This window comes from Callorhinchus milii, unplaced genomic scaffold (genome assembly GCF_018977255.1).
Source record: "Callorhinchus milii isolate IMCB2004 unplaced genomic scaffold, IMCB_Cmil_1.0 Scaffold13, whole genome shotgun sequence".
In the NCBI taxonomy this organism is placed as follows: domain Eukaryota; kingdom Metazoa; phylum Chordata; class Chondrichthyes; order Chimaeriformes; family Callorhinchidae; genus Callorhinchus; species Callorhinchus milii.
In genome coordinates this window covers 6,355,197-6,383,035 of record NW_024704754.1, presented here as the reverse complement: position 1 = coordinate 6,383,035, position 27,839 = coordinate 6,355,197, and the positions used below count along the sequence as shown (strand labels likewise).

General features: G+C 43.8%; 1 protein-coding gene across 12 annotated transcripts in view; it reads right to left on the bottom strand.

Moving 5' to 3' along the window:
- Window positions 1-27,839, bottom strand: part of ankhd1 (ankyrin repeat and KH domain containing 1) — a 76,439-nt gene that overhangs the window by 18,836 nt on the left and 29,764 nt on the right. For 9 of the 12 annotated variants that reach the window (XM_042340027.1, XM_042340028.1, XM_042340034.1 and 6 more), the window contains exons 4-15: window positions 26,477-26,624; window positions 25,728-25,875; window positions 25,414-25,647; window positions 23,395-23,489; window positions 22,651-22,888; window positions 22,018-22,209; window positions 21,683-21,792; window positions 21,290-21,377; window positions 18,395-18,522; window positions 18,123-18,266; window positions 6,994-7,096; window positions 1,984-2,721 (exon numbers count right to left, since the gene is read on the bottom strand). In XM_042340027.1, the coding sequence (XP_042195961.1) occupies window positions 1,984-2,721; window positions 6,994-7,096; window positions 18,123-18,266; window positions 18,395-18,522; window positions 21,290-21,377; window positions 21,683-21,792; window positions 22,018-22,209; window positions 22,651-22,888; window positions 23,395-23,489; window positions 25,414-25,647; window positions 25,728-25,875; window positions 26,477-26,624 (2,366 nt within the window). The remainder of the gene's footprint in view (window positions 1-1,983; window positions 2,722-6,993; window positions 7,097-18,122; window positions 18,267-18,394; window positions 18,523-21,289; window positions 21,378-21,682; window positions 21,793-22,017; window positions 22,210-22,650; window positions 22,889-23,394; window positions 23,490-25,413; window positions 25,648-25,727; window positions 25,876-26,476; window positions 26,625-27,839) is intronic. The other 3 variants (XM_042340035.1, XM_042340037.1, XM_042340036.1) reach the window with 1 other exon arrangement.

Here is a 27,839-nt window from a genome sequence, read left to right as displayed (position 1 = left end):
TTTAGAAAATCCCAATCTTCACTAAAATGTTGACTATTAACCAATTCCATTACATAGATTAATTTCAAATATCAGCTCCCAACTAAATCTAGCTCGGGATTAACAGATTTGTTTTGGGGTAAAAAAAATGAACGTTTGATTTTTTTTCCCCAATAGGAATAATTCAACAATTGTACTATAATTACCGGTTAGCCCATCATTTTACTTGTGATGCATTCCCAGAGGCTCAACCAATCTTTCTCAACCAACCTTTCTCAACTAACCTCATGAGTCAGGGACACAAAATATCAAGCGATGACAAGAGAAGCAAACACCTTCAAAAGAGCAGCCTTACTCTATAGGAAAGGAGTCGAATATTATATTAATCTTCACATCCGTCTCAAGCTTGTTAGCCAGACAAGGCATAGTAGCCTTCTTCTACACTGTCAAATTCTAGGATTGTACTTTCTCAGATTGACTCACAGTTCAGGTTAATGTGCTCACGTGGTATGTTTCAGAAGCAAAGAAAAAAAATTGCAACAAGATTTAGATTCTGTAAACTATATCTACCCAAGCCAACATTCAAATATGACAAAGATGTCTCAGGAGGATGATCTCAGGAGGATGACCGTGCATTACCACCAGGTGCCACTATTGCACGTTTCAATTACATGAATAGCAGAGTTTGAAAACACAAACAACAAACATCTAGTGGCAGTGTACTAACACTGCACAAAAGATAATGCCGAACAACCCATATCGATTATGGCTCACTATATCACCCAAATTCATAAGCTTTCATTTGGAATTTCAGATCCAATTGTTTGCATGACCCCAGCAGATTAATTTAATTATGAAAACCCGATAATAGTATCAAACGTTTTTTTGAAAAAAGTTTGAGATTAGCTTCCTATAATTTTGGTTTCAACTATCCTGAAGTTAAGTTTAAGCGTGGCTTCAGCTTTCACAAAGCAACATGGAACTGTAATACTAGCAAATTATAAGGCATTTGCTTTTTGCCTGTTTATTTTCGCAGACTTCAAACACTATTGCTCACAGCAATATGGTTCATATAGATGAAGGCAAGTGGGTCAGTTGGTTGGCCTCTCCCAACCAAATAAATGGAACTGTAAAATACTAATTACTCCCATTTACCATGCAAAATATATTATATAGCTACAAGTTACATTCAGTTCTTTCCAATAATTTCCTCCATGGAGAAAATAAAAGTATTCTATTTTGTTTAAATTCTCTCAAACACACGTCATCAACCAGAAGCTCGTTTTTGGTCATTTCAAATGATTAAACATTTCCTCCTGCTATGAGCAGTGTGTGATCAGTCAGGCCATTTCACCTCAGGATACATTTTACAAGAAGGAAGCATTTATTCAATCAGAAACAAAGCATTTTTTTACCAGAGCCAATTAAAGCAGGTTTATCAGCAGCGACTGGATAAACTCATGATCTGGTTGCAAATTCAAATTAGTTTGGGTTTCTAAATAGTTTCAGATTTCTGGTAATACAACTTAGAAGGCCAATGAAAACAAGACCTAGAACACAACTTGTGTTAAATCGCAGAATATCGATCGGTCCCAACTAAAAAAAAAATCAAGATGTTTCTCATGCAACACTTCTGAATAGTAGAACAGATGTGTTTTGCAAGAAATAAAAAAAGTGAACGAATTCAACATTAACTGCATTGGGTTTTACTTGCCCATTTCCAAATTCGGTTATGACAACTGCTATACAATACTGAAGGGCAATTGTTTTTCAGTTAGCGATCGAAACTGCGACGACCAAAATGCCGTTCAGAATAATTTGAAAAGAGTGGCTTATATAGCTTAAAGAGCCATGCTATTACAGTTTGGTTACAGACAGCATAAGCGTGCTGTACATATCGATAGATTTGCGTCTCAATGAATCTATCCGAAATTTCACTTGTACCTAAAAGCTAGTAGGTGCGAGAAAAGTGTAAAGTACAAACATGACCGATTCTTAACCCACCTGCCATGATGTCATCAAGAGTGTCAGTTAGCGTCTGTGCTGGAGTGGCAACCATTAATCCATCAGGTGCTTGAGCTAAGAGCCCCTGTCCAAGTCCAGCAAGTTGTGCCTGTCCTAACAAAGGCTGGTTCACAATTACTCGCTGTAGATCGGGTACATTAGTGATGGGATAAACGGAACTAGTAAAGTTTGGCGCCACTTGTGTTGCTAAAGGCTGGATAGGAACAAACCCTGTTTGGGCTGCTGGTGGCTGCTGCTGGCCATCTCTATGTAAGATGGTGTCCACCTGAGGCAACTTCGAAAAGTCTTCCTCTGGTAGACATTCACCAGTCCCCACCTGAGAGAATAGTCCTCTGTGTGGGCATTGCTGTTGCTGTTGGAGCTGAAGTGTCTGCTGTTGGCCCTTGGCCTCCAAGTATTCTTTGGTAAACTGCTGCTGAGTTTTCAGCTGCAATTCCCTTTCAACTTTCTGCAGCTCTTTCAGAATCTTTTTCTTCTTCTGGACTTGCTCTTCTCTGCTCTTTTTTAGTTCTTCTATCTTGTCTTTGGTTAAAGTGTCTCCCTGAATCAACTCTAGTGACTTCAACTGTGCCTTCTCAATAGCGTTAATTCTTTGTCCCAGTTCTGTCAGCTTGCCTTCCGTCTCTTCCACAATGCATTCTAAAGGCTGGTACTGGTGGAAGGGTTGGACATCCTGTTCCGCTACCTGCAGGGGACTGGACTTCTGCTTGGATGTACCTAAGCACACGAAAAATGTTTGAAAAAATGCCATGCAGAAATTACTTACCCATGTGAAACCAGTGTAAACTTTTCACCACTTTGTGGCTTTTGATTCAGTCTAGCACTGAATGTAAACTATTCTACATTTGCTTCGTTTAGTCTAATGAAGTACTTGCATTCGGGTTTTGTATGGGAAATGAAACTACAGATAATTGTCATTTTTCCTCATAGGGGAAAAGAAAGAAAATAGACTATATATACACTATATTAATAGTCTTCACCATGCTATTTCTAAAAAAAAAGTAAGGTTTGAATTATATCAAAAGGATAAAACAGCAAGATAACTAAAATATGAATTCCATTAAAACATTTTTGCACAAAGAATTGCAATAGGATAGTTTCATGGGATGATGCATTTCTTCTTGAGAAATAGGTGCTTCATAAGCAGATAACTCTGTTCTACTCATTACAAATCATTCTGAATTGTACAGAAAGTTGGCGTTCAGAAATGCTGAAGGGTGGCACCTCAGGATAACTAAACGCCTACTGACTAAAGCAATATTAAGACTATACAGGAAGGGGAAGCCTTTGAATTGGATGTAGACTATTTACATTTTGATTGCCTATACCATGTATGAGTGCTTGGACTTAAGTGTTGGCCAAGGGTCCACTAAAAACCAAAAGGCTACCAAAGTGAATAAAAGATTCTGCACACCTTATCAAACCTGTTTTATAAGATTCACCATTGAAATCAGCAGACATATTAAGTAAGTTAATATCGAGTTACTTTTTTGAAATGTATTCTCACAAAAAAAATCCCCGAAAGTGTATGACGAAGATACTGAGCCGTCATTGCTGACTCCATAAGAAAATAAACATTAATCTAGAGTGCTAGTGTACACATCAAGTATCCAGGCGCCAGCTGGTTATTTATATGCTCAGGTTATATATTGCAACATTAGAAATAATTATAGTAATAAAGATACTCAAACACTAGGAATAGCTTTATCACTAATATTTTTTTCCCTAAAATACTGAATGCAAAAGCTATTTAAAGAAACTATGAAAATTTCACTATTTGCCGAGCTGTTCTGTCCCTTTCTCATGCTTTTATCAAGATTGTTTTATTAACTTGATTTTGTAATAAACTTTTCCCACCTAGTCTAAATAGTTTCAACCTTTAAACCCCATGACTTTCCTTCCACATTCCACTTTCTATTTTGAAAGGCTAGAGAAAGACCTTTTTTTAAAAAAAAAGTCATTTTCATGGCTTAAAACCAGCCTACCAGGCCACTTTGAAGGACAAGCTGAAATGTCAATGATTGGCCAGTTTGCATCATAGAAGTGACTGGCAAGCTAACGTGAAAACAAATCCAGGGCCACAGCAATCAGGGAAGGACTTAAATCTACGGTTATCATAAAATAGATTCGGTTATGAACAAACACGTACAAAATCAATTCTACTAGATTCCTGTAAAACAGTTGATCGAGAACTAAGCAAGGTAACTCCATCCATTTCCTGATCTTAAGTCAAACAAAAGCTTCAATTTTGTTTAAAAAAAATCTGCTGACATTGGGTCTACTATAGCTAACTGCTGTCTGATCTGACAAATGATCAGTTAGTCTTAAAGTAGGTAGATTTTGAAGTTAAATCTACAAAAATTGGAATAGTAACCTATTGAATGGGCATCATCTTCATGGATAAGTGTGTGGAATAAGATTCCATTTGAGGAAGAACAGTGTTGATGTAAGAAATGCTGGTCAGTTTTTCATGGAAGTTGTATCTTTAAGACTAATACAGGATAGATCAGTGAATCCTTTTCCATGGTTCCTTTCATTTTGTAACATGGATTATTTTCACAATAAAAATTTGGACAAGAGTTGTTTAAAATAACCATAAATATCTTCATTACTTTATCTAAATACGGGCAGCAAGACATCAAATGGTCTAATAACGCCCTGGCTAAAAATTAATGCAATAGTTTAATCCACCCAATACTGCATTAATTCAACCATCAATTAGTTGAGTTTACACAAAAGTTGGAAGCGCAATAACAATGGGCAGGTAATATCTTGGAATACGGCCAACAAAGAAAATTACAAGCCTAATCTTTCAGCCTTCTCCAAGATGGAATTTAATGCCAGTAATAGTGCTCTCAAATGTACATAGTAAATGTAATTAGATTTATAGAATTATACAACACCCAATTGGTATAACATTCTTCAAAGTTTATACGGAACGACACTTGCATAAATTATAAATAGCTAAAATCCATATAATTGCAAATTAGGAAGAGGATTCGCTTACTCATAGACAACTAAATTCAGAGAATCTCATCACAATATGTTCTGTGTTGACTTGATCACTGTGCCTGGCTTACTAAAGTTATTAAATGGAATGCAATAATAAATATGCATCTTAGCTGCATGCTCTAAAATATATCTACAGTTTTTTTGTTACTAACAGGAGCCAGATAATAATAATCCTTGCATTTGATAAAAGCTCCTTTTCACGTCTTCGAGACGTCTCAAAGCGCTTCACAGAATATGCTGCAAAGTGAATTGACTATTTTGTGGGAGAAACACCAATTTCGCACAGCAGTATCCCACAAACAGTCTTGGATTGAGTGACCATTTTTTTTCTTCAGATGTCACTATAATGGATTTATCCCACAAAAATGACAAGACTGGAAATATTAAGAGGATAATTTGTTGGAGGCTGCATGAGGATCACACTCCTGTCCTTTCAAATAAAACATTTTAAAAGTACACCTGTAAAAGGAAAGTGCTTGGGAACCAAGTTTCAAAACAGCAATTGATGAGTTTTCTGTACCAAACGTACACATGCTCTTTTTCTGGCAGCCTTGAGAAGTAACAACCGTGTTACTGGTCCACAATCCAAACCGACACAAGCTTTTAGAAGCCCCAACCAATGCAAACTGCACGTCGATTCTTTATAATAAACTGGATGCATCATTCTTTCAGCACCCTAACAGTGGAATGTGTTCCAGGATCGTTATGCCTTCACTCATGACAATGTACGTTTTAAAAGCGTCTGTGTCCCTCATCCAGGCAAGAGTCATCAAATTGCATCTTCAAAAAGCAACCCGAAGGGACATGTAGGTCAGCAGACACTTAAAAACATACCGTACATATTTTGCAAAATGATATAATTAGGCTAGATTGAGCAATTCACTACAATGATCTTTAGCTTTTAATTTCATTAATAAGTAGGATCCAAGAACTCTGATCAACAAACCTTGGCTAGTTGATTTTTTTGAGCTTTGGATAGCACCTTAATGCAATAATTTAGAATACTGTTGGAGTAGTTCATAAGCATTCATCCATTGTGTTAGGATTTCAGAACAACCTCACAAATTCTTTCAGAGGATCCTGTGCTGGTCCCATAATTCCCTGTTGAACATTTGAACGGAAGAATAAACATCTGGTGTGTACAGCAAGTATTTTGATGGGCACAGATTACTTCAAACATTCACGTTTGGTCAGCAGAAATCAATTTTATTATAGTCCTGTAAAACATTCCAGTTCAAAATGTTCACTCTTCACTCTATAGATTTGTGAACCAACATATGAAAATCATAGGAATTGTGGTGCATTGTTAGGTTGTCTATTGTAAGATACTGCTCAAAAATGATTTGCTCATTTAGACAGATTGCTAAGTGGGCATCCCAAGAATTGTGAAGAGAAGCGCAATTAGCACTAATAATACTTGTGAAGTGTAATAATAGCAAGCCAGAAAAGGCAGCAACAATGATCAAGGCTTCCTCTAACACTCTCGATCTCTCATTTTTTCTCTCCAAACTGTCTAATACAATCCTGGGTCTGGCCTTTTAGACAGAAAAGTTTCAGGGAATACAATTATTCCAATGCAAGCGAGTCAGCTCAGCAAGACTTCTAAAGCTGAAATTGATTCAGCCTGAGAAAAGTCTATAAATACTGTTGTACTAGGTCAGAATCCACACTTGGATGGAAAATATATTCTGGATTTAGAAAATGCATGCTAAATTATGCAAAAATAACTACAGACAATGCAAAGCAGGTTTGCTTGACATCAAACTATATACTTGCACCTGGACAAATATCTGCACTTGTCAGAACGGAGTCTGCGCTATGACATATTCAACTGGTTGCTTACTTCACCTTAGGTCCTGGAGATGAGCACTGAAACTCAGGCCCTAAGGTATGGACATTGGAAGGGAAACTATATTGTTAAATCCACAGGAAATCACATTTGCTTCCTTCCTCAATTAGTAAAACAAAAACACTCACCTTTATTAATGACAGAAAGCGTGGTTCCAACATTTACGGGAGACTGGTCGGGTTCCTGGGGTGGGACAACCATAGCGAGTGCCTGTACTGGGACCCTGGGAACCTGAAACATTTCAACCAGTTCAGTTAAACGACAAACTTGATATGTGCATCAGCTGGTGGTTAACATCTGGTTTGTATAATAAGTCTCACCCAGATGATTGAGCTCAAGATCCTCGTCCTCAGCTTTAAAGCCCTCCACTCTCTTGCTACTTCCTACCTCTTTGACCTGCTAAAAAAAACAAATTCACCAACCCACCAGCTCCCTCCGTTCAGCAGACACTGGTCTGCTCCACGTCCCCCACCCTGCTCGCTCCACCAACAGCGGTTGAGCCTTCAGTTTTTCTGCCTCCATCCTCTGGACTTCCATATCGGAGCCCCTCAGCCTCGTCCCCTTCAAGGTTCGTCTCTTAGACTCTTCTCTTCAACCATCGGTCATAACCCCACCCCTCTCGATTCCAACCCCAGCTCGGATGCAAACCTTTCAGTGCCTTACAAGGTCTTCCTAATGTGAAAGGCACTGCAATTCAGATTGTTCAAAGCAGAATTTTAATCGGAATTTTACCATCTAAATTGATTTAGCTTTCCAAAGCCACTTCTAATCATCAGATATTCAAAGTACTCTGCTTCAAACATCCAACCCTAGTGACTGATGCTCAAACAGTTTTAATCTAGCTACCTGCTATACCAATTTAAATGTTTGCACCATCGGAAAGAAAATACTCATTGAGCTAATTATCTACAGTACTACTGTTATATGAATACAAGTTGGTTTACATGAAGTGGTCAGCCCAGGCAAACCTTGTTATAGAATTGTTAAAAAGTCTCATGAGGTAAGGATAACTTTTAGACAATTACCGCAGTTTTCCAATTCTTACTTTCGTAAATATTACTTTACACACAGAAATTAAAGTCAGTAGTTCAATAACTTTAATCACAAAATCGACAATTGAGGTAGCAAAGTATAAGGTGCAAGAAAAAACAGAAGCAGAGCCCGCCCTATAGAATTTTTAAAAAATGTAGTAAATAGTTTTCATCTTTTACCTGAAAGCAATATTTTTCTTTATTACTAATTCCCACCCCACAGGATCAGAGAACTTCAGGTCACCCTTTTGCATGTTATTCTATGAAACCAATCCAACTGTTATGATGTTACTACATCCAGGAGGGACTCCAAAGACTCAACCAGAAGTCAGTCAGTGCTTTGGCTTGTTCGCTAATTCAGAAGTATGCCAAAAAAGCCAAGAAAAGTTATTTATTTTCCCCCAAGTCAGGATCCATTTGTCTATATAACCTTTAAGGAGTAATGTGACCAGACCAGTATATCTTTAACGTCTATCATTAATTCTAGCTAAATTTGAATCCAGACCAGAAAAGTACTGCAAAAGTTAGGAAGAATAAATATGCAACAATTTGCAAATACACCAAAGCAAAAGTTTTGTCCTGTCCTAACCACAATTTTTTCAGGGAACTCCAACCTACAAACTTTATACCATTATAATCTAGTGAAATATTTTGAAGTCCATTTCTCCAAAATATAGTAATATCTCCAAATTATAGAAACCTGGTCAAAAGCCAGTACACCAGCCTTTATCAAAGTGTGGGATATTTTCAGAGCTTTGCCAGATACTGGACTTCCTGGAGACAAAAATCGAGGGGATCCGCTCAGCACCTCAGCCCTTCCAATTGCTACCCCCTCGCCATCTCCCCCTCCGGCTCTTACCCATCCTTCCCTCCACACCGGTATTCCTCTCCTCTCACCCCACCATTATAACCCACATGAAACCCACAATCCTGCTCCATGGACCCCATCCCTATCCCTCTCCTTACCTCCCAGCTCCATCTCCTTGCCCCTCTACTCACAGATCTCATCAACCTCTCCCTGTCCACTGGCACCGTGCCCATCCCCTTAAAGACAGCTGTCATCACCCCAGCGCTCAGAAAACCTTCCCTAGACCAATTCTTGTTCTCAAATTAACACCCCTTCGCCAACCTCCTTTTCCTAGGTCTTTGAATGAGTTCACTCCCTCCTCTCCCGCCATTCCCCATATGAACCCCTCCAATTAGGTTTCCGTGCTGCCACAGCACAGAAACAGTCCTGGTCAAAATGACAAATGACATTCTGTCCATCTGTTACCAGGGTTCTCTTTGTCTCCTCGTCCTCTTTGACATCTCTGCTTCCTTTGATACCGTGGACCACTCTGTCCTCCTCCACTGCCTCTCCTCTCACCTCAACCTTCATGGTTCTGTCCAAGAGTGGTTCAGATCCTACCTCTCACACCGTCTCCACTTTGTCTCCACAAACGGCTTCTCCTCCAGCTTCCACAAAGTCTTGTTCCTCAGAGCTCTGGCCTTGGTGCCTCCTCTTCAAGTTGTACACACTCCTTCTTGGTGACATCATCCGCAGACATGGAGTCAACTGCCACATATATGCGGATGACACCCAACTATCTCTCTCCACCCTCAGCTCCAGGACTACTTCTGTCCTGACAGAATGTCTGTCAGACACAAAGTCCTGGATGATAACTTTCTGCAGCTGAACGTCAACAAGACCATGGCCGACCTGATTGGCTCCCATCAGCATCTCCACACCTCAGGCACTGATAGCATCACCATCTACAGATGCACACTCCACCTCAGAGCCAGTCCATAATCTGGCATCTTATTTGGCCCTCAACTGTCCTTTCTCCCGCATATCTATGCCATGACCCGCTCTGCTTTCTCCCCACCTCTGCAACATCGCACAGCTCCGCCACTACCTCACCTCTCAGACTGCCAAAATCCTCATTAACGGGTTCATCATATCTAGGTTCGACTATGTCAAGTCCCTGTTTGTCAGCCTTCCAAACTCTTCCATCCACAACCTGCAGATCATCTCCCGCACCAGGCTCTGTGACACTATCACTCCCACCCTCCCTCGGCTCCACTGGCTCTCTATCTCCCAGAGGAAAGAGTTCAGAAATCCTTGTCATAGAATTATACAACACAGAAGGAGGCCATTCAGCCCATCATGTCTGTGCCGGCTCTTTGAAAAGAGCTATCCAATTCAATCCCACTCCCCCGCTCTCTCCCCACAGCCCTGCAAACTTGCCCTTCCCAAATAATTATCTACTTCTCTCTTAAAAGCTGTTATCGAATCAGCTTCGACTACCCTTTAGGCAACACATTCCAAATCCAAACGACTCGCTGTGTGAAAACATTTCTCCTCATCTCTGTTTCTTTTAACAACTATTTTAAATCGGTGTCCTCGGATTACAGATCCACCCGCCAGTGGAAATAGTTTTTCCTTCTTCACCCTATCAAATCCCCTCATAATTCTGAAAACGTCTATACGTCTCCTCTTGACCTTCTCTGCTCCAAAGAGAATAATCCTAGCTTCTCTAGCCTCTCCTGATAACTGAAGTCCTTCATTCCTGGTACCATCCTGGTAAACCTCCTTTGCATCCTCTTCAATTCCTTGACTTCCTTCCTAAAGTGTGGTGCCCAGAACTGAACACTAACCAGTGTTTTATAAAGGTTCATCATAACTTCCTTACTTTTGTATTTTATATCTCTATTTGTAAACAACAACATTACATTTATAGAGCGCCTTTCACTTTGGGAGGACATCCTATAGCGCTGAATAATCAGAGGTCAGGGCCCGAGCATGGGGGAGGGGTTGTGTAAGGGTGAGGGAAGGCAGAGAGGTGGGAGGGCAACCAAAGGCACGATCGAAGAGAAAGGTCTTGAGATCGGTCTTGAAGGAGGCAAGGGAGGAAGCGAGGCAAAGGGACCGTGGGATGGAGTTCCAGAGTGTGGGGGCAGAGAGGCTGAAAGCCCGGCCACCGATGGTAGGGCAGGTCAGGCGGGAGACATGGAGCAGACCGGAACCCGCTGAACGGAGGGAGCGGGCAGGTTGGTAGGGAGTCCGCAGGTCAGAGAGGTAGGAGGGGGCAAGGCCATGGATGGTCTTGAAAGTGAGGACGAGGATCTTGAACTCGATACTCTGGGGCATGGGAAGCCAGTGGAGTCGGGCGAGGGTGGGAGCGATAGGGTTACGGAGCCTGGTGGGCGAGAGTACACGAGCTGCAAAGTTTTGGATGATCTGCAGCTTGTGAAGGGAAGAGTTGGGAAGGCCAACGAGGAGGGAGATTCCATAATTGAGCCTTGATGTGACGAATGCGTAGGTGAGGGTTTCGGCAGCCTGAGGGGTGAGGTAGTGGCGGAGTCTGGCAACGTTGCGGAGGTGGTGGTAGGCAGTGCCGGTCATGGTGCGAGTGTGGGGGAGAAAGGACAGTTCAGGGTCAAACAAGACACCCAGGTTCCTGACTGTCTGAGTGAGGTTGATTGTGCAGTCGTGGAGGCTGATGCTGCCAGCGCCCGAGGTGCAGAGGCACTGGCGTAAGCCAATCAGGAGGGCCTCGGTCTTGTTGACGTTGAGTTGGAGAAAGTTGTCCTTCGTCCAGGATTTGATGTCGGACAGGCAGTCGATCAGGACTCCAGTAGTCCTGGAGTTGAAGGTGGAGGCAGGGAGATAGAGTTGGGTGTCATCTGCATACATGTGGAAATTTACCCCATGTCTGCGGATGATGTCACCAAGTTGGAGCATGTAGAAGATGAAGAGGGGGCCGAGGACAGAGCCCTGAGGAACACTGCACGAGACAGTGCGGGGGCTGGGGGAGAAGCCATTTGCTGCGACAAAATGGAAGCAGTGTGAAAGGTAGGACCTAAACCAGTCAAGGATAGAATCTTGAAGGTTGAGGTGGGAGGAGAGGCGGTGGAGGAGGATTGAATGGTCTACGGTGTCAGAAGGCAAAGGAGAGGTCAAGGAGGACAAGGAGGCAGAGGAAGCCCTGGTCACACATGGTCAGGATGTCATTTGTGATCTTGACCAGAGCAGTTTCCGTGCTGTGGGCAGCCCAGAAACCCGATTGGAGGGGTTCATGGAGGGAGTGGGAGGAGAGGAAAGAGCGAAGCTGGGAGGCAATGGCTCTCTCAAGGACCTTGGATAGGAAAGGGAGGTCTGAGATGGGCCAGTAGCTGGATAGCTGTGATGGGTCAAGGGAAGGTTTCTTCAAGGTGGGGGTGATAATGGCTGTTTTGAGTGGGGAAGGAACAGTGCCAGATGACAGGGAGAGGTTGATGATGTCGGCAAGTAGTGGAGCAAGGAGGTGGAGCTGGGATTTAAGGAGAGGGGTGGGGATGGGGTCCAGGGAGCAGATGGTAGGCTTAATGGAGGATATGGTGGTGAAGACAAAGAGGGCTTAACAGGTTCAAAGATGTGGAAGGAGGGATGGGTAATTGTCAGAGTGTGGAGTGGGGTTAGGGAGGGGGTGGAAGTTGGGGGGGCAGTGGCAGCTGAGGGGATTCCCTCGATTTTGGACTCGAGGAAGTCCAGCATTTTCTCACAGTGAAAGTCAAAGGAAAGAATCTGCGAGGTGTGGCGGGGAGGACGGAGGAGCCGGTTGGTGATGGAGAACAGGAGCCTGGGGTTCCCCTTCACATCCAGGATTAACCTGGAATAGAAGGACAATTTGGCCGAGGCGAGAGTTAAGTGGCAGGTTTTGATGAGGTCCAGCCAGATGTGGCGGTGGATCGTTAGGCCAGATTTGAGCCAAGTGCGTTTGGCAACCCGCACCTGGCACTTGAGCGAGCGGAGGTGGCTGGTGAACCAGGGTGAGGATCGGGAATAAGAGGTAATTCGGGAGGTGAGAGGGACAAGGGCGTCGAGCGTGGTGGAGAGGGTACTGTGGAGAAGAGTAAGCGCAGCGAGTGGGTTGGTGCGAGAGGTGGGCCAGAGGGGGAGGAGTTCGGAGGACTCCAGGGCAGCCGAGAGGGACTGTGGGGAGATCTTTTTCCACGGATGGTAGAAGATGGTGGTAGGTTTGGAGGCAGTGGGGAGAGGGATATGGGGAGTTGAGGGAGATGAAATGGTGGTCAGAGATGACCTTGTCAGTGATGGTGACAACCGAGAAGCTGAGGCCCCGGGTGATCACCAGCGGGAGAGTTGCAGGGATCACCAGGTCGAGCGGGTGACTGAGTGTGGGTAGCAGAGTGGATGTGGAGGGAGAGGTTGAGAGAGAAGTCTAAGGAGGTGGAGCAGGAGGGGGTGAAGTGGAGGTTGAAGTCGCCTAGGATGATGAGGTGGTCGGAGCAGAGGCAAGCTAGGAGGGTGGAGATGTCAGATGAAGGTGGGGGAGGATTTTGGGGGCGGTAAAGTAGGAGGATTTTTAGAGAGAGGTGGGAGGGATGGCAGAGGGCAACAACAACAACAAGATTCCATTTATTGAGCGCCTTTCACGTCGGGAGGACGTCCCAAGGCGCTGTACAGTTGGGTCAGGACCCGAGCAGGGGGGAAATGGTCAGGTTGAGGGGAGGGAAGGGAGGGAGCGAGGAGGGGGTAGAGAGTCGAGAGGGGAGCTGAAGGCACGGTCAAAGAGAAAGGTCTTGAGACCAGCCTTGAAGGAGGAAAGGGAGGAGGCGGTGAAGGCACTGGGGGATAGAGTTCCAGAGCCTCGGGGCTGAGAGGCTGAAGGCCCGGCCACCGATAGTAGGGCGGTTGGGGCGGGGGATGTGGAGCAGACCGGAGCCAGAGGAATGGAGGGTACGGGCGGGTAGGTAGGGGGATAGTAGGTCGGAGAGGTAGGAGGGAGCAAGGCCGTGAATGGCCTTATAAGTGAGGATCTTGAATTCGATCCTCTGGGGGATGGGGAGCCAGTGGAGGCGAGCGAGGGTGGGAGTGATATGGTCGCGAAGCCTGGTGCGGGACAGTACACGAGCTGCAGAGTTCTGAATGACCTGCAGTGTGGAGGGAGGGCCGGGAAAGCCGGCGAGGAGAGAGTTCCCATAGTCCAGCCTTGAGGTGATAAAGGCGTGGACCAGAGTTTCAGCAGCGTGAGGGGTGAGGTAGTGCCGTAGTCTGGCGACATTCCGGAGGTGATGGAAGGCGGTGCCAGTTGTGGCGCGGATATGGGGGAGAAAGGACAGCTCAGGGTCGAACAGAACCCCGAGGTTCCTGACTGGCTTTGAGAGGTGGAGAGTGCAGCCTTGGATACTGATGCAAAGAGAGAAATGAGCCGGTGGAGTAGTGGGATAGGGCAAGTGACGCCCTGGATATGAGGGCCACCCCTCCGCCGTGGAGGTTGGGGTGTGGGGCATGGTGATAGGTGTAGCCGGGTGGTGTGGCCTCAGCGAGGGGAAAGGTGTCACCTGGGGTGATCCAGGTTTTCGTGAGGGCCACAATGTCAATGTTCTCATCGAGGATGAATTCATTGATGGCCAGGGTCTTCTTGGAGCGGACGTTTTGAAGGCCAATGCGGAGTGGACAGTTGGCAGGTGGATGTGTGGGATGGGAATGGGTAGTGGATTGGTTGGCAGGGAGGGTGGGGATGTGGGTGAGGGAGGAGGTTAGTCCCCGGGGAATGGGTCCGGGGTGGCTTGCGGCGGTAGTAGGGAATGGGGCAGTCGATGCGTCTGCCAACGCCGAGTGTCGCGATGAGCCCAGTCAAGCAGAGATAGGAGGCGGGAAAGGCAGAGAGAGAGCAGGACAGAGCGGGAGAGTTGCAGGGAGGGGGGGGGGCATTTTGAGGGAGGGTCAGGTTGGGTCGGGGGTGGCAGCCAAGATGTACACGCTGGGAGGCGGCGGATTAGTGGGACATTGTCAGCCTGCAGGAAGCTGTAAGGGTTAGAGGTGGCGCAGAGGGAGGAGGGCACTCATTGTGGTTAGCAATGAGCAGCCTCCAGCGGAAGGACAGGAGAGACAGAGAGAGGATGGAAGGGAGGAAGACACTGGTTATAACCTACATGGTAGCTGCTACCAGGGATTCAAACCTGGAGGGCGGAAGTGATGTCACGCAGAATGGCGGGAAAATTTGGAAGTCCCCAAGACACCTGCCCTATCTCAGAGTTCACGTGTACCTGGCCCAGCCTACAGCTACAGGTCCCTGCCTCTGGCTGACGCCAATCCCGATCCCCAGCCTCGAACTATCGCCAGCCCCGATCCCTGAGACACCGGCCCTACCACTAGCTGTTACCAGACCCCGGCCCCCGCTCTGGATACCTCCGGTCCCAATCCCTGCGACCACAACCCCCCCACTGGCTACCGCCGGTCACAATCCCTGGGACCCCAACCCCCCATTGGCTAACGCTGGTCCCGAGCCCTGGGAGACCAGCCCTATGACTCTCTTCCGCTGCCTGACTTACCTTTTGTGAGTCCCGCTCGGTTTACATGGGTTTTGGAGGTCCTGCCGCTCACTGGCTTGTGACTAAAGCCTGGTATCCCGTATGTTTGTTTAACAGCTTTATCTACCTGTCCTGCCACCTTCAAAGATCTACTTATATGAACCCCCGAGCCTCTCTGTTCCTTCACCCCCTTATTTCCTCTCCTCATTCTTCCTCCCAAAATGTATTACTTTGCATTCTCCACATTAAACTTCATCTGCCATGTGTCTACCCATTTTACCAGTCTGTCTATGTCCATTTGCAATCTGCTACTATCCGCCTGTTCCGAGCTTAGTATAATTCGCACACTTGAAAATTGTACTCCCAATACCCAAGCCATTTATATAGATCAAAAACAGCAGTGGTTCCAACACTGTCCCTGGGGGATAACACTGCACACTTCTATCCAGTCAGAAAAACAACCGTCTCCCACCTACGTTCCGTCTCCCACCTAATAATAATAATAATAATAATCCTTGCATTTGATATAGCGCTTTTCACGTCGGGAGGACGTCCCAAAGCGCTTCACAGAATATACTGTAAAGTGAATTGACTGTATATTTGTGGGCGAACGCGGCAGCCAATTGCGCACAGCAATGTCCCACAAACAGTCGTAGATTGAAAATGACCAATTTATTATTGTTTTGGGTTTTTTGGAGGGATTATTATTAGGCGTGTGGAGTAAGGAAACTTGCCCAAGGTTTCGCCCTGCCTGGAATTGAACCCAGGTGTCTTGCTTGCAAAGCAAGTGCTCTAACCACTGAGCTACAGGACTCCACGTCTACGTTCCGTCTCCCACCTACGTTCCGTCTCCCACCTACGTTCCGTCTCCCACCTACGTTCCGTCTCCCACCTACGTTCCGTCTCCCACCTACTTTCTGTCACGGCCCTTTTAACACTGTTAGCTTCTAGTTTGTTTACAAGTCTCTTATGGGGCACTTTATCAGACGCCTTTTGAAAATCCATATAAACTACATCAACTGCACTACCTTCATCCAATCTCTCCGTTACTTCATCGAAAAACTCTTATCAGGTTTGTTAGACATGATTTGCCTTTAACAAATCCGTGTTGGCGTGAGATGTCCTCGCCTTCAAGGCCCTCCCACAGGCTTCTCCTTCTGACATCTGTGACCTCTCCGCTCCCTCTGCTCAGTAGGCCCCAGCCTGCTCCACTTGCCCAGCCCGGCACACTCCACCATCAGCAGTCAGACCTTCAGCCTCTCTGCCCCCACCCTTTAGAACTCCATTCCACATTCCCTTCGTCGCACTCCCTCCTTGCCTCTTAACAACAATTTGGATTTAAATAGCGCCCTCCATGCCGGATGGCGTCTCAGAGCGCTTCACATTAACGGATCCCGGGGCCGAGCCAGGGGGAGGGGGAGGAAGGTGACCAAAGGCACGGTTGAAAAGATAGGTCTTCAGCCGTGACCTGAAAGTGGGAAGCGAAGGGAGTGAAGAAGGGAGATCCAGAGCCTCGGGGCGTAGTGGCTGAAGGCACGGCCACCGAGGCTGGAGCGAGGGACTCAGGGGACGAGGAGGAGGCCAGACCCGGCAGAACGAAGGCAACGGGCACTGTTGTGAGGAGAGAAGAGATCAGAGAGGTAGGGGGATGCAGAAGAGTGGAGGGATTTGAAGACAAGGGTGAGGATCTTGAAGTCAATCCTCTCTGGGACAGGCAGCCAGTGCAGTCTGGCAAGGACTGGGGTAATCGGGGTCGGAGTTTGGTGCGGGTAAGAATGCAGGCGGCAGTTTTGTATGACCTGGATTTTACGAATGGTAGTGGAGGGTAGGCCGGCGAGGCCATTTGAATAGTCCAGCCGAGAGACGACAAAGGCCATGGACCAGGGTTTCAGCGGCTTTTGTAGTGAGGTATTGGCGGAGACAGGCGATGCGTCGGAGGTGGAAGAAAGCGGTGCTGATGAGGGACTGGATGTGGGGGGAGGAAGGATAATTGGGTGTTAATCTGACGCCTAGGTTGCGTACGGGTTCGGAGAGTTTTAGAGGGAGGTCAGGTAGGTGGAGGAAGTGAGAACCGTGTGATTTTAGACATTGACGAGAGCCAAAGAGTATGGATTCCGTCTTGTCAACGTTCAGCTGAAGGAAATTCGCACTCATCCAGCTCAAGGTCTGATCGGTACGTCTCAAAACTCTACTCTTCGATCACGCTTTCGGCCACCCACCTACACCTACTCTCCCTGTCCGCCACCCTTCCTGATCTCAAATCCCTGACTGTCCAGCGCCTTGGGACGTCCTCCCGACATGAAAGGCGCTATACAAATATAATTCGTATTGTACCAGTAAAGTGGAACGGTTTAATGCAGTCTGACCATAACTTTCAGCAGGTCCAAAATTAACTGAACGGTGCTATCGTCAGTGCAGTGGTCCAAACTTCAACGAGAGCTATTTTATTGATTTCCACAAGTTTTTAAATGATTTGACTGCATTTTCATTTTTAAACAAAATCTGCTGTTTGTAGTAATGATACAAACAAATGTGAATTGGACTTCCAAATCCTTTCGTGCTTTCGCCCTCTAAAATCTCCTCCATTCTTCTGCCCTCATGACCTCCTGCTCAGGCATACAGCTCAGTCCCACTAGGCGTGTAAGAGCTTTGAGCCACTATTGCCCTTCCTCAATGCAACTGTCACAATCTCTGACTTGCCTTCAAAACCTGCTCCACCTTCAGTCAACAACCTCAATCCTGCTCCACCCAACCCACACCATTTCTGTAATGCTTTGAGACTTATTCTTCTTATTCGTATTATTCTTACTCTATCTTATTCCATCTATGTGACTTATTCAGTGTCAAAAGGTTCCTTAAGAGCACACTGTTCATTAAAAAAAGTTAGGAAATGTAAGACATTTTCAATTTAAAAAGCATATTAAGCTCACCTGAGACTGGTCGTGTGATGGTGGTGTGAGCTGTGCTACATCTGGTCCTGGTACAGGCAGGATGTTGTTTGGGTAGTCTAACAAGTATGAAACCACGTTTGTGTGTCCACCTTTGGCAGCTTCTATAAGCATTGTAGACCCATCCTGAAAAGCAAAGGTAGAACAAAGCCACGTTTCGTCTTTCCCGTGAAGATAGCATTTGCCTTAGATGACTTGATTGAGTCTACGCCACCACAAATTGGAGCATCGCACACAGAATATTTGTAAAATACCTTTAACCGGTGTGTAGGATCGGCCCCATGTGCCAAAAGGAGTTCCACGACAGCGAGGTGGCCTCCAGCACATGCCAAAGACACTACTGTGTGGTCATTGTTAGCTGTAGCCCTGTTCACGTTTGCCCCTGAAAAGTTAAAAACTGACATTAGCTTCAATTAACAGTGCTGTGTTCGTTGTTCCGTTTGCACTGGCTTAGTCAATCTGCATTCCATAAATCTGCATGCTTGATTTTAAACATTTGAACTCACAATACTTGATTTTAAACATTTCATCAGCATTTTTGGGAGCAATAAGTCAATTCCTCTCTGCACTTCTTTATATGACAACCCTTATCCCACAGGGCAAAACCTTGGGCAAGTTTCCTTACTCCACACGCCTAATAATAATCCCTCCAAAACCAAAAACAATAATAAATTGGTCATTTTCAATCTACGACTGTTTGTGGGACATTGCTGTGTGCAATTGGCTGCCGAGTTCGCCCACAAATATACAGTCAATTCACTTTACAGTGTGTTCTGTGAAGCGCTTTGGGATGTCCTCCCGACGTGAAAAGCCCCATATCAAATGCAAGGATTATTATTATTATTATTAGCTATCAAAGAACTAAGATCCACGACAAACTCATGCACGTCAATGGATGTGGATTACTCAGGCACGCGTAATGTCAATATAAGCCTACACCCTCATACCAGGACATCAAACTGTTCCAATTATCATTCCAGGTGCAACACTGATGTGCATACTAGAGTGCTGGAGAGCAAGACTGAGAAGCAACTCAATGACCAGGGGCGGTTGCAGATGGATGGGACGGGAGCTGGATAATTGCATTAGTACTTAATACGAAAGCTCAAAGCTGTAAGCAACCCTGGCTTACTTTGTTGTTTAGGATGGATACAAATGAGAAAGTCTCAACCCAATATAAAAATAAACAAATAGTTTTCCAAACTTTTTTTTGATGGCAACTCAAGACTAGCTCCCAATTTGTTTTCTTAAAACCTCTATTGTTGCAAGCTAGAAGGAAAGGTGGTCCAATAACTATCTGCAGGAACTCATAATATTGTAGAATATTTCAATATTCGGCAAAATAGAAGCTATATTCTGTAAAAGGTGGAGGCTCACTAGTTCTGGCGACTAAATGAGACGCCAACATTCATAAATCTGGTGCAATGCAGGCAGTACTGTCACTATTTAAATGGATGATTGATGAGCCTCAAATCCAACTAATAGATTTTCCACAACCGAGATTGCTGGGAACACTCAGCAGGTCAGGCAGCATCTATAGAGAAAGGAAAGTGGGTCAAAGTTTCAGGTCCATGACTCTTCGTCAGAACTGGGGGATGTCGGGAGGAAGAGGTTTTAAGGACTAACAGAGAGGGGAGGTGGGCAAGAAAGAGCCCTTAAAACCTCTATACCCCAAACATCCCCAGTTCTGACGAAGGGTCATGGACCCGAAACGTTGCCCTGCTTTCCCTTTACCATAGATGGTATCTGACCTGCTGAGTGTTCCCAGCGATCTGTTTTTCTTTCAGATTTCCAGCATCTGCAGTATTTTGCTTTTTTTGATAGATTTTCCAACTGTCTATTTTGATAAGGCATCAAAAACACGGCAGTCGACTCCTTGCACTGACAATAGTGCAATGAGTCCAGCATCTTTTGAGTGGATGAGAGAAAAACAATTTAACTTTTTTGTTTATAAACACATCGAGTTTACTCTTGAACCCAATCTTTTGCTTTAGGTTTTCATTTCTATTCTAGTTGATACGAATTCTGGGCCATTGCTGTACTGTTTCAAAAAACAGTTGTTTACAGAAAACACACACGTGGCATTATGGAGTAAATTGATGGCAATTAAACCCAAAATACATCCAAGCGTTATACCTTAAGCTACATTTGTAAACTCTCACCCATCAACAACAACAAAATTACATTTATAGAGCGCCTTTCACGTTGGGAGGACGTCCCAAGGCACTGGATAGTCAAGGGATCAGGACCCAAGCATGGGGGAGGTGTGAGGGACGGCAGAGAGGTGGGAGGGCGACTGAAGGCGCGATCGAAGAGGAGCATCTTGAAACCGGTCTTGAAGGGAGGCAAGGGAGGAAGCAAGTCGAAGGGACTATGGGATGGAGTTCCAGAGGTTGGGGGCAGAGAGGCTGAAAGCCCGGCAACCGATAATAGGGCGGGTCGGACGGGAGACATGGAGTAGGCCAGAGCCCGCTGAACGGAGGGAGCGGGTAGGTTGGTAGGGAGTCAGCAGGTCAGAGAGGTAGGAGGGGGAAAAGCCATGAATTGCCTTGAAAGTGAGGACGGGGATCTTGAATTCGATCCTCTGAGGGATGGGGAGCCAGTGGAGTCGGACGAGGGCGGGAGTGATGGGATTACGGAGCCTGTGCGCAAGAGTATACAAGCTGCAGAGTTTGGGATAATCTGCAGCTTGTGAAGGGAAAAGAGTTGGGAAGGCCAATGAGGAAGGAGTTTCCATAATCGAGCCTCGACACCCATGTCATCAACCTTCACCAGAAAACTACTGCCATCCTTGTTATTTAAGCTTCTACAACTGTTCTTAAAGCTTAGAGACGGGCAAATCTAAGTGAGCATCAAGGTGAAGAATTTCAGCAGTCTGCCTCCAATTAATGTTATGGGTTTCCTCAGCAAAGGGATACGTTACATTATTGGTGTACAAGGTGAGGGTCTGAGACAACGGGGAACACAAACTAAAATCGCATTACAAGCAAGAAGTAAGGCAGATTTTGTTCAAACACACAAATGTGTTCACAGTATATATTAACAGAAGGCCACTGAAATTGGAACTTGTCAGGCCTACTGGCTTTTTACCAGCCCTGAAAAAAAATTCTGTTTTGTTGAACGTTACAGGACAGGAGACAAAGGCTCACCTTTGCTAATGAGGAACTGGACTGTGCATAAATGGCCAGCCCGTGCAGCTTTCATCAAAGGTGTCCGCCCTCCTTCGGATTCATGCTCCTAAAACACAAACATGGATTTAGGAAAGTTATACTTCATAATAAAATTTTAAAAAGTTTATACTTTAGAATAAAATCAGATTTTTCGTCGTTTCACGATTTTATAAGCCGAACCTCACGATTCATCCTTCAAGTAAAGAAACGTACAGAAAATTGACAATGGAACTCGACATATTTTTCAAAGGTTAAAAATATTTAGCAAATTTGCAGGTTTGATCAGATGGTTCAGGAAGCAAGTGCAATCAGCACTAAGACTGCATACATCAACTAGTGCATTAAACTGTTCCAAGATGCAGTTGTGCTTACCAAATCAGCCCCTGCTTGCAAGAGGACATCTGCAACATCGGTATGCCCGTTCTCACAGGCATACGTTAAGGCTGTATCTCCAGTTGCTGTGGTGGCATGCACATTTGCTCCTACAAAAATAATACAATCACTTAGAACATTTCACCTTATTAAACAATAAATGGTGATGTGTTTAGAAACCGTACCCAAGAAAACAGAACTCAGTATCAGCTTAGTGTATCAATACAAAGTTGCTCAACTTATTAACTTAGGTTAATATATTATTCTCTTTTCTATGACCTTTTAAACATTTGCAATATTTTATATACAATGGACAAGTCAGTAGTAAAACACACCTGCTGCAAGCAAATACTTGACCAATTCCAGGTGACCTTCTTGGGCTGCTTCCATCAACGGTGTAGAACAGCCTAATTCAATATCAGCTCCTGCTTTTATTAGAAAGTCCGCAACTTCCAAGAAACCTCCACAGCAAGCCAGAGTCAGCGCAGTCTCTTGAGTCTCCTCTGTCTGTGCATTTATGTTGGCTCCTAAGAATTGAAACAGCAATTTTTAAAGTTGTACTTGCAAAGATTTTGGTTACAATGCTTGAGTGACAAGAGTAAACTTGCATAAGAATATACAGGAGTCATTGTTTCTGACAAAAGCTTAGCCTTATTCAGTAAGTAGACAAATTATTAATTCCAATTCTGAAGCACCTATAATATAGTCAATGAACTGACTGCCTTTCAAAATACCATCCGGGAAATGTGTAGTAAGTACAATTGGCAAGTGCCACATTTAATACTGCAGCGAAATCGCAGCATTGCTGAAGCCACCTCTCCAGGTGGTGCTTAATCACTTAATGCCCATTTTGCTGTGGAAATTCAGAGCTTTTTGCAAGTAAAAGTATAGAATACACATCAATTTGAAACAACATGCAGGCTAAAATTTTTGTAAAATCCCACATAAAGATGTGAATTGGCTCATACCCTGAGCAAGCAGCAATGCTACCATTTCCTCATGGCCTTCCCGTGAAGCCTCCATTAATGGTGTGTATCCTTCGTCGTTCACTTCTTCTAGATTTGCTCCTCTCTCTATGAGCAGAGCTGCAAGCTCCACATGTCCACCACAAGCAGCCAGAGTCAGTGGAGATTCAAAGGAATCGGCTGGCATGTTCACTTGAGCACCGCTATCCAAAAGCAGCCGAGCAACTTCAACATGGCCATCCTGTTCAAGATAAAATCTGCATCTTGATAATAGTAAATAATAATCCTTACATTTGATATAGCGCCTTATAGCATCTTAAAGACGTCTCAAAGCACTTCACAGAATATACTGCAAAATGAATTGACTGTATACTTTGTGGGCAAAACACTACATTTCCAATTTAACATTCTGTTTCAGCTTTCTAATCATCCAGTTACTCTTGCTGAAAAATACATAAATGAAGACACAAATCAGCAGACAACTGAGCTCATTTGAGATTCTCTAACATGCACGTAGTCAAGATACTGTATGTGCTAGTAACTATGGAATAGTGACCCATGCGAACTAAAACGAACAAAAGTGTTCCTGTGTAGGTGAGAGGGAAAACTTTGTTGTAGGACGTCTTATAGACTTATAATAATAACCCTTGCATTTGATATAGAACCTTATGACATCGTTGAGATGTTTCAAGGCGTTTCACAGAGTACATTGTAAAGTGGATAAACTATTTTCTGGGCAAAACGTACCATACATGCTTCCATTAACGCTGTGTGCATCTCATCTGTCTTGTGCTCCTGATCAGCACCAGCTTCGAGAAGAAATCGCACCATTTCCAAATGTCCTGCGTGATACATGGTATGATTAGTACTCAATGGTCCAATTTAAATGAGGCTTCAAAATGTATGTAAAAGAACGAGTAATTCAGTTTAGGTGTGAAGTGAAATGTCCAATTCTTAACATTAGATGGACTAAAGCAAACTGCTGTCGACTTCTTGGATCATATATCTTTAATGAAATGGGATGGTTTATTTTTAGTAATGTGATTCACTGGTACTGATTGTACAAAGTTCAAAAAACTTAAAAATTACATGAGGGAAAAAACAGAAAACATCTAAAAAGAGATGAACAAAATAATGTTATGTGCATGATGCATTTCATTACTTGTTAGCCTTATGATACAATAGAGGGCCTTGAGAAGAGAAGCTAAAAGCCACAAGAACACGGCAGAAGCACATTTAATAATCCGACTTCAAAGAGGTTCCATTTGCAAGTCCTTTTGCATTTTAATATGAAAGTGAATCTCCCAGTTAGCAGGATTAAGTGCATAGAGCAAAAGTGCATGACAATATTTTTTGGGAAATATTAAGGGTTTTATCCCATGTTCCCATTCCCATTGAGCAGGTTCTGAGAAGCGACAGTGCAAGGCAGATTTTGTTCATACACTGGCACATGTTAATCGTACAGTGGTAAAGCTTCTCAAATATCAAGCGTTATTACTGTAATACTAACCATCAATGAATCTCAATGCCTAATAAATATTGCTGCATTTTTTTCCTTAATTTGCATTTCTTTCCCATTCTTGGCTCAATTTCAAATTTTTTTTTTTCTAAAACTAAACATTATCACATAATGTTTTCTTAAAATGTTAAAACCATGTATCAATGGCTCTCGTGTTTTTCACCCTGAGTCTGCTCATCAGACGTGTTGTTCTGTAGGATAATAATAATAATAATCCTTGCATTTGATATAGCGCTTTTCACGTCGGGAGGACGTCCCAAAGCGCTTCACAGAACACACTGTAAAGTGAATTGACTGTATATCTGTGGGCGAACGCGGCAGCCAATTGCGCACAGCAATGTCCCACAAACAGTCGTAGATTGAAAATGACCAATTTATTATTGTTTTGGGTTTTGGAGGGATTATTATTAGGCGTGATGATGAATTTATTCTCACTGTTTTAAGCTGAAACATTATCACACAATGTTTTTTTAAAACTTTAAAATTCATGTTTTGTTCTGAATGCATGGTCACACCAATCCCTTTTTTTCAAATATAAAAAAAATGTTTTGGTTGGGAAATTTGAGACTCCAAAGGGCTCTTTATAAAGCTAATGAAAAGCCAGATAAGTGATTATTTACATGCTCAGATCAGAGATGCAACCAGATCAATCAATGCCTTAACACTTAAAAACAATGAGAATAAATTCATCAGCATCCTACAGAGCAGCACATCTATGAGCAAACTCAGGGTGAAAAACACGATAGACAAAGATGGCATCATAATGGTGTAATGGCATCACAACGGGGCCCATTGTGTTCATTAAGAATAACTTTTCATTGTCCACAAAATGGAATTCTCATATAAGCCTCCAAAAGATTCACCATATTTAATAAAAAAAACTTTATAAGTCACATATTTATCAAATACTCCCAGAATCCTTTTACTGCTTAAACTAACAAGGATCTCGCTAATTAGCATTGACTGCAGAACATATACAACTATGACCAATCTGGGTAAATATAATCATTCCTTCCAGAAAACCAACTCCACCACCCCTCCCACTCTCACAGGAACGAATTCTAAACCCCCACCCATCCCACAAGATCATTTCATATCCATGTCTCTGAACCGGGAAATACCTCCAGTCACATAAACGTCAACATAAATACATCCATGTTTTTACTTAATGGACATAACAAGGATCAACTTAAAAAAAGTTGTTACTTTTTCACCAGTTTATACTTTCAAATTAAAATGCATCATACCTTTATAACACGCCAGTGTAAGCGCACTTTCCTTGAACTCATTGGAATGAGTATTGATTCCAGCTCCATATTCTAAAAGCACCCGAGCAACTTCAACATGGCCAGCACTTGCTGCCTCCATTAGAGGTGTATGACCATTTTCATTGTGATCCTCAATATTGGCTCCAGCTTTCAGAAGCTCTTTGACAACATCAACAAAACCTCCAGCACAAGCGTAAGTGAGTGCTGTGTTTCCTGAGGGACAGACAGTTATGAATCAAATTGCGAATTCACGTTACAAGTGAAGGAAACCAAGTATCTCAAACTTAGATTACCTGTTGAAGACTGAGCATTCACATCCGCATCATGGGCCAATAGTAGTTTTACTATGTCGACGTAGCCTCCACTGGCAGCTGCCATCAATGGAGTTATGTCTCCCTTGATCCCACGATCTTCAACATTGGCATGCACAGCTAACAAGACCTGAAGAATCAAGTGATCATATTAAGAAGATTACATGAATTGCACTTATGCCCCACAGTGAATATTCTGAAACACAAAATCCCATGGAGAGTAAGTTCACACATTCATGGCAAAAAAAATAAAGGTATCATTTCAGAACTCAAAGCAAGCCAAAGCCTTTCCATATTTCTTTGTATCATTAGATTTCGATCTTAAGGAAGCTATTTGGAGAGTCACCAAATACAACTTCCTCAGGGAAATGGGGAGGTCAGAAAACAACTTGTCCCTGCACAGCAAAGGAGGTGCAGATATCCCGATTTTACTCTATTTAGCATGCATACCACACAGGCAAGAGACCCAAATCAATTCAGACATGATATTATTCCTCTCTATGGGGTAAAACTGGAGTACCAGAACTGTGAAAAGTATGTTCTGTTTGTATAATCGATATTGAACAGCCTGTTCTGTATTGGAAGGATAACAGATCCTTGGCTGCTCTGCATTTTGATATATGTGAGTTTTGAAAAATCTAAGCACAAAATATTTGGTTGTTTGCAGTTCATTGGGGTAGGTTTATTGTAAATGAAATGGGGCGTTCGTGAGCATCATGTTTAACACCTACTTGTGCGAGTTCATAATAGCCAGCTGAACAAGCCAGGCAAAGGAGGCTTTCACCCTCTTCCGTATGCTCATTTACACTCCGCCCTTCATCTAGCAGTTTGCGGACAGCATTCACATCTCCATCCGAGCACGCTTCTGCTAAGCTTCGGCTAAAGGTAAAAGAAAGCTCTGTAAAGTAAGTTATTGTAAAACCTACAACTTAAAACAATTTTATAAGTGCAGCTGTTGCTGAACATAAGAAAAACAGTGTTATGTCTGAACATCCATCTGCCACATTGCAGCTCAAGAGTGAAAATCCTGAAACAAGTCATTTGATTTCAACACATTTAATAACATTCAGTGATCCTTTTGGTCAAAGCTGTTCAGCATCAAGCTTCTGTGGATATCTAATGTTTTAAACCAAACAGTCTTCTTCAATCTTCAAAATTAACAAACACTGTAGCTTGAAACCAGAAATCATAGGCTTATAACAATAGATCCACAATAGGAGAATGGGGTTGGATCACATTTCTATATGTCCCGCATCATACAATGATAAATATTGGTGAAAGCACCAGACAAACCAAAAGGTTGAGAAAGCATATTGGATGAAGATCAGGTACAGTCAAAACATCCATTTGAACAAATTACTGAACCCTATTTCTTTTCCTCCCACCAGCTCCTCTTATATGAAAGGTACTCTAGGAGTACAAGTTGTTGAAGGCAATTGCCAGTATCTCACTGAAATGATCATTGTTCAATGTTTCCAGGCAGCTAGTATCAATGGTTACTGAACCCCCATAAGTCATGCTAGCAAAGCCCCATCATGCCTTTACTTGGCAATCCATGTAAAGCAGTACAACAACTTGCACTTATAAAGCGCCCTCCAAGTGGGGTAGCATCTCAGAGCGCCTAACGGTGGCAGAGCCTGACTTCGAGCGGGGGCACACAGTCGAAAAGGAATGTTTTCAGGCGGGACTTGAAAAAGTGGGAGGAGGGGGCATTACCAGGGAGGTCACAGATTGCTGGGCAGATTATCATATTAGAACCTAAATTCAAGTTCTCGCCTGCAGTTTAGACTAAAATAAAAGTTATGCATTGCTCTGAATTCTTGATTAGTCAGCTTAGGCTTTACTACAGTTCCCAAGGTGCACGTCCTGGCACAAATCTCATCTATGAACAGAGTATTACATTATGGCTCCACGTCAAATGGTGCAGTGGGCAAATTCAGTGGGATAGGCCTACAGGAAACAGCCAAATTTGATCACTCATCTGTGCTCCATTCACGAATTTCAAACAGATAGTGATTGAAATGCAATAACAACAACTTGCATTCATATAGCACCTTTCACGCGGGGTAGCATCTGGGAGTTTCCGCGGATGAA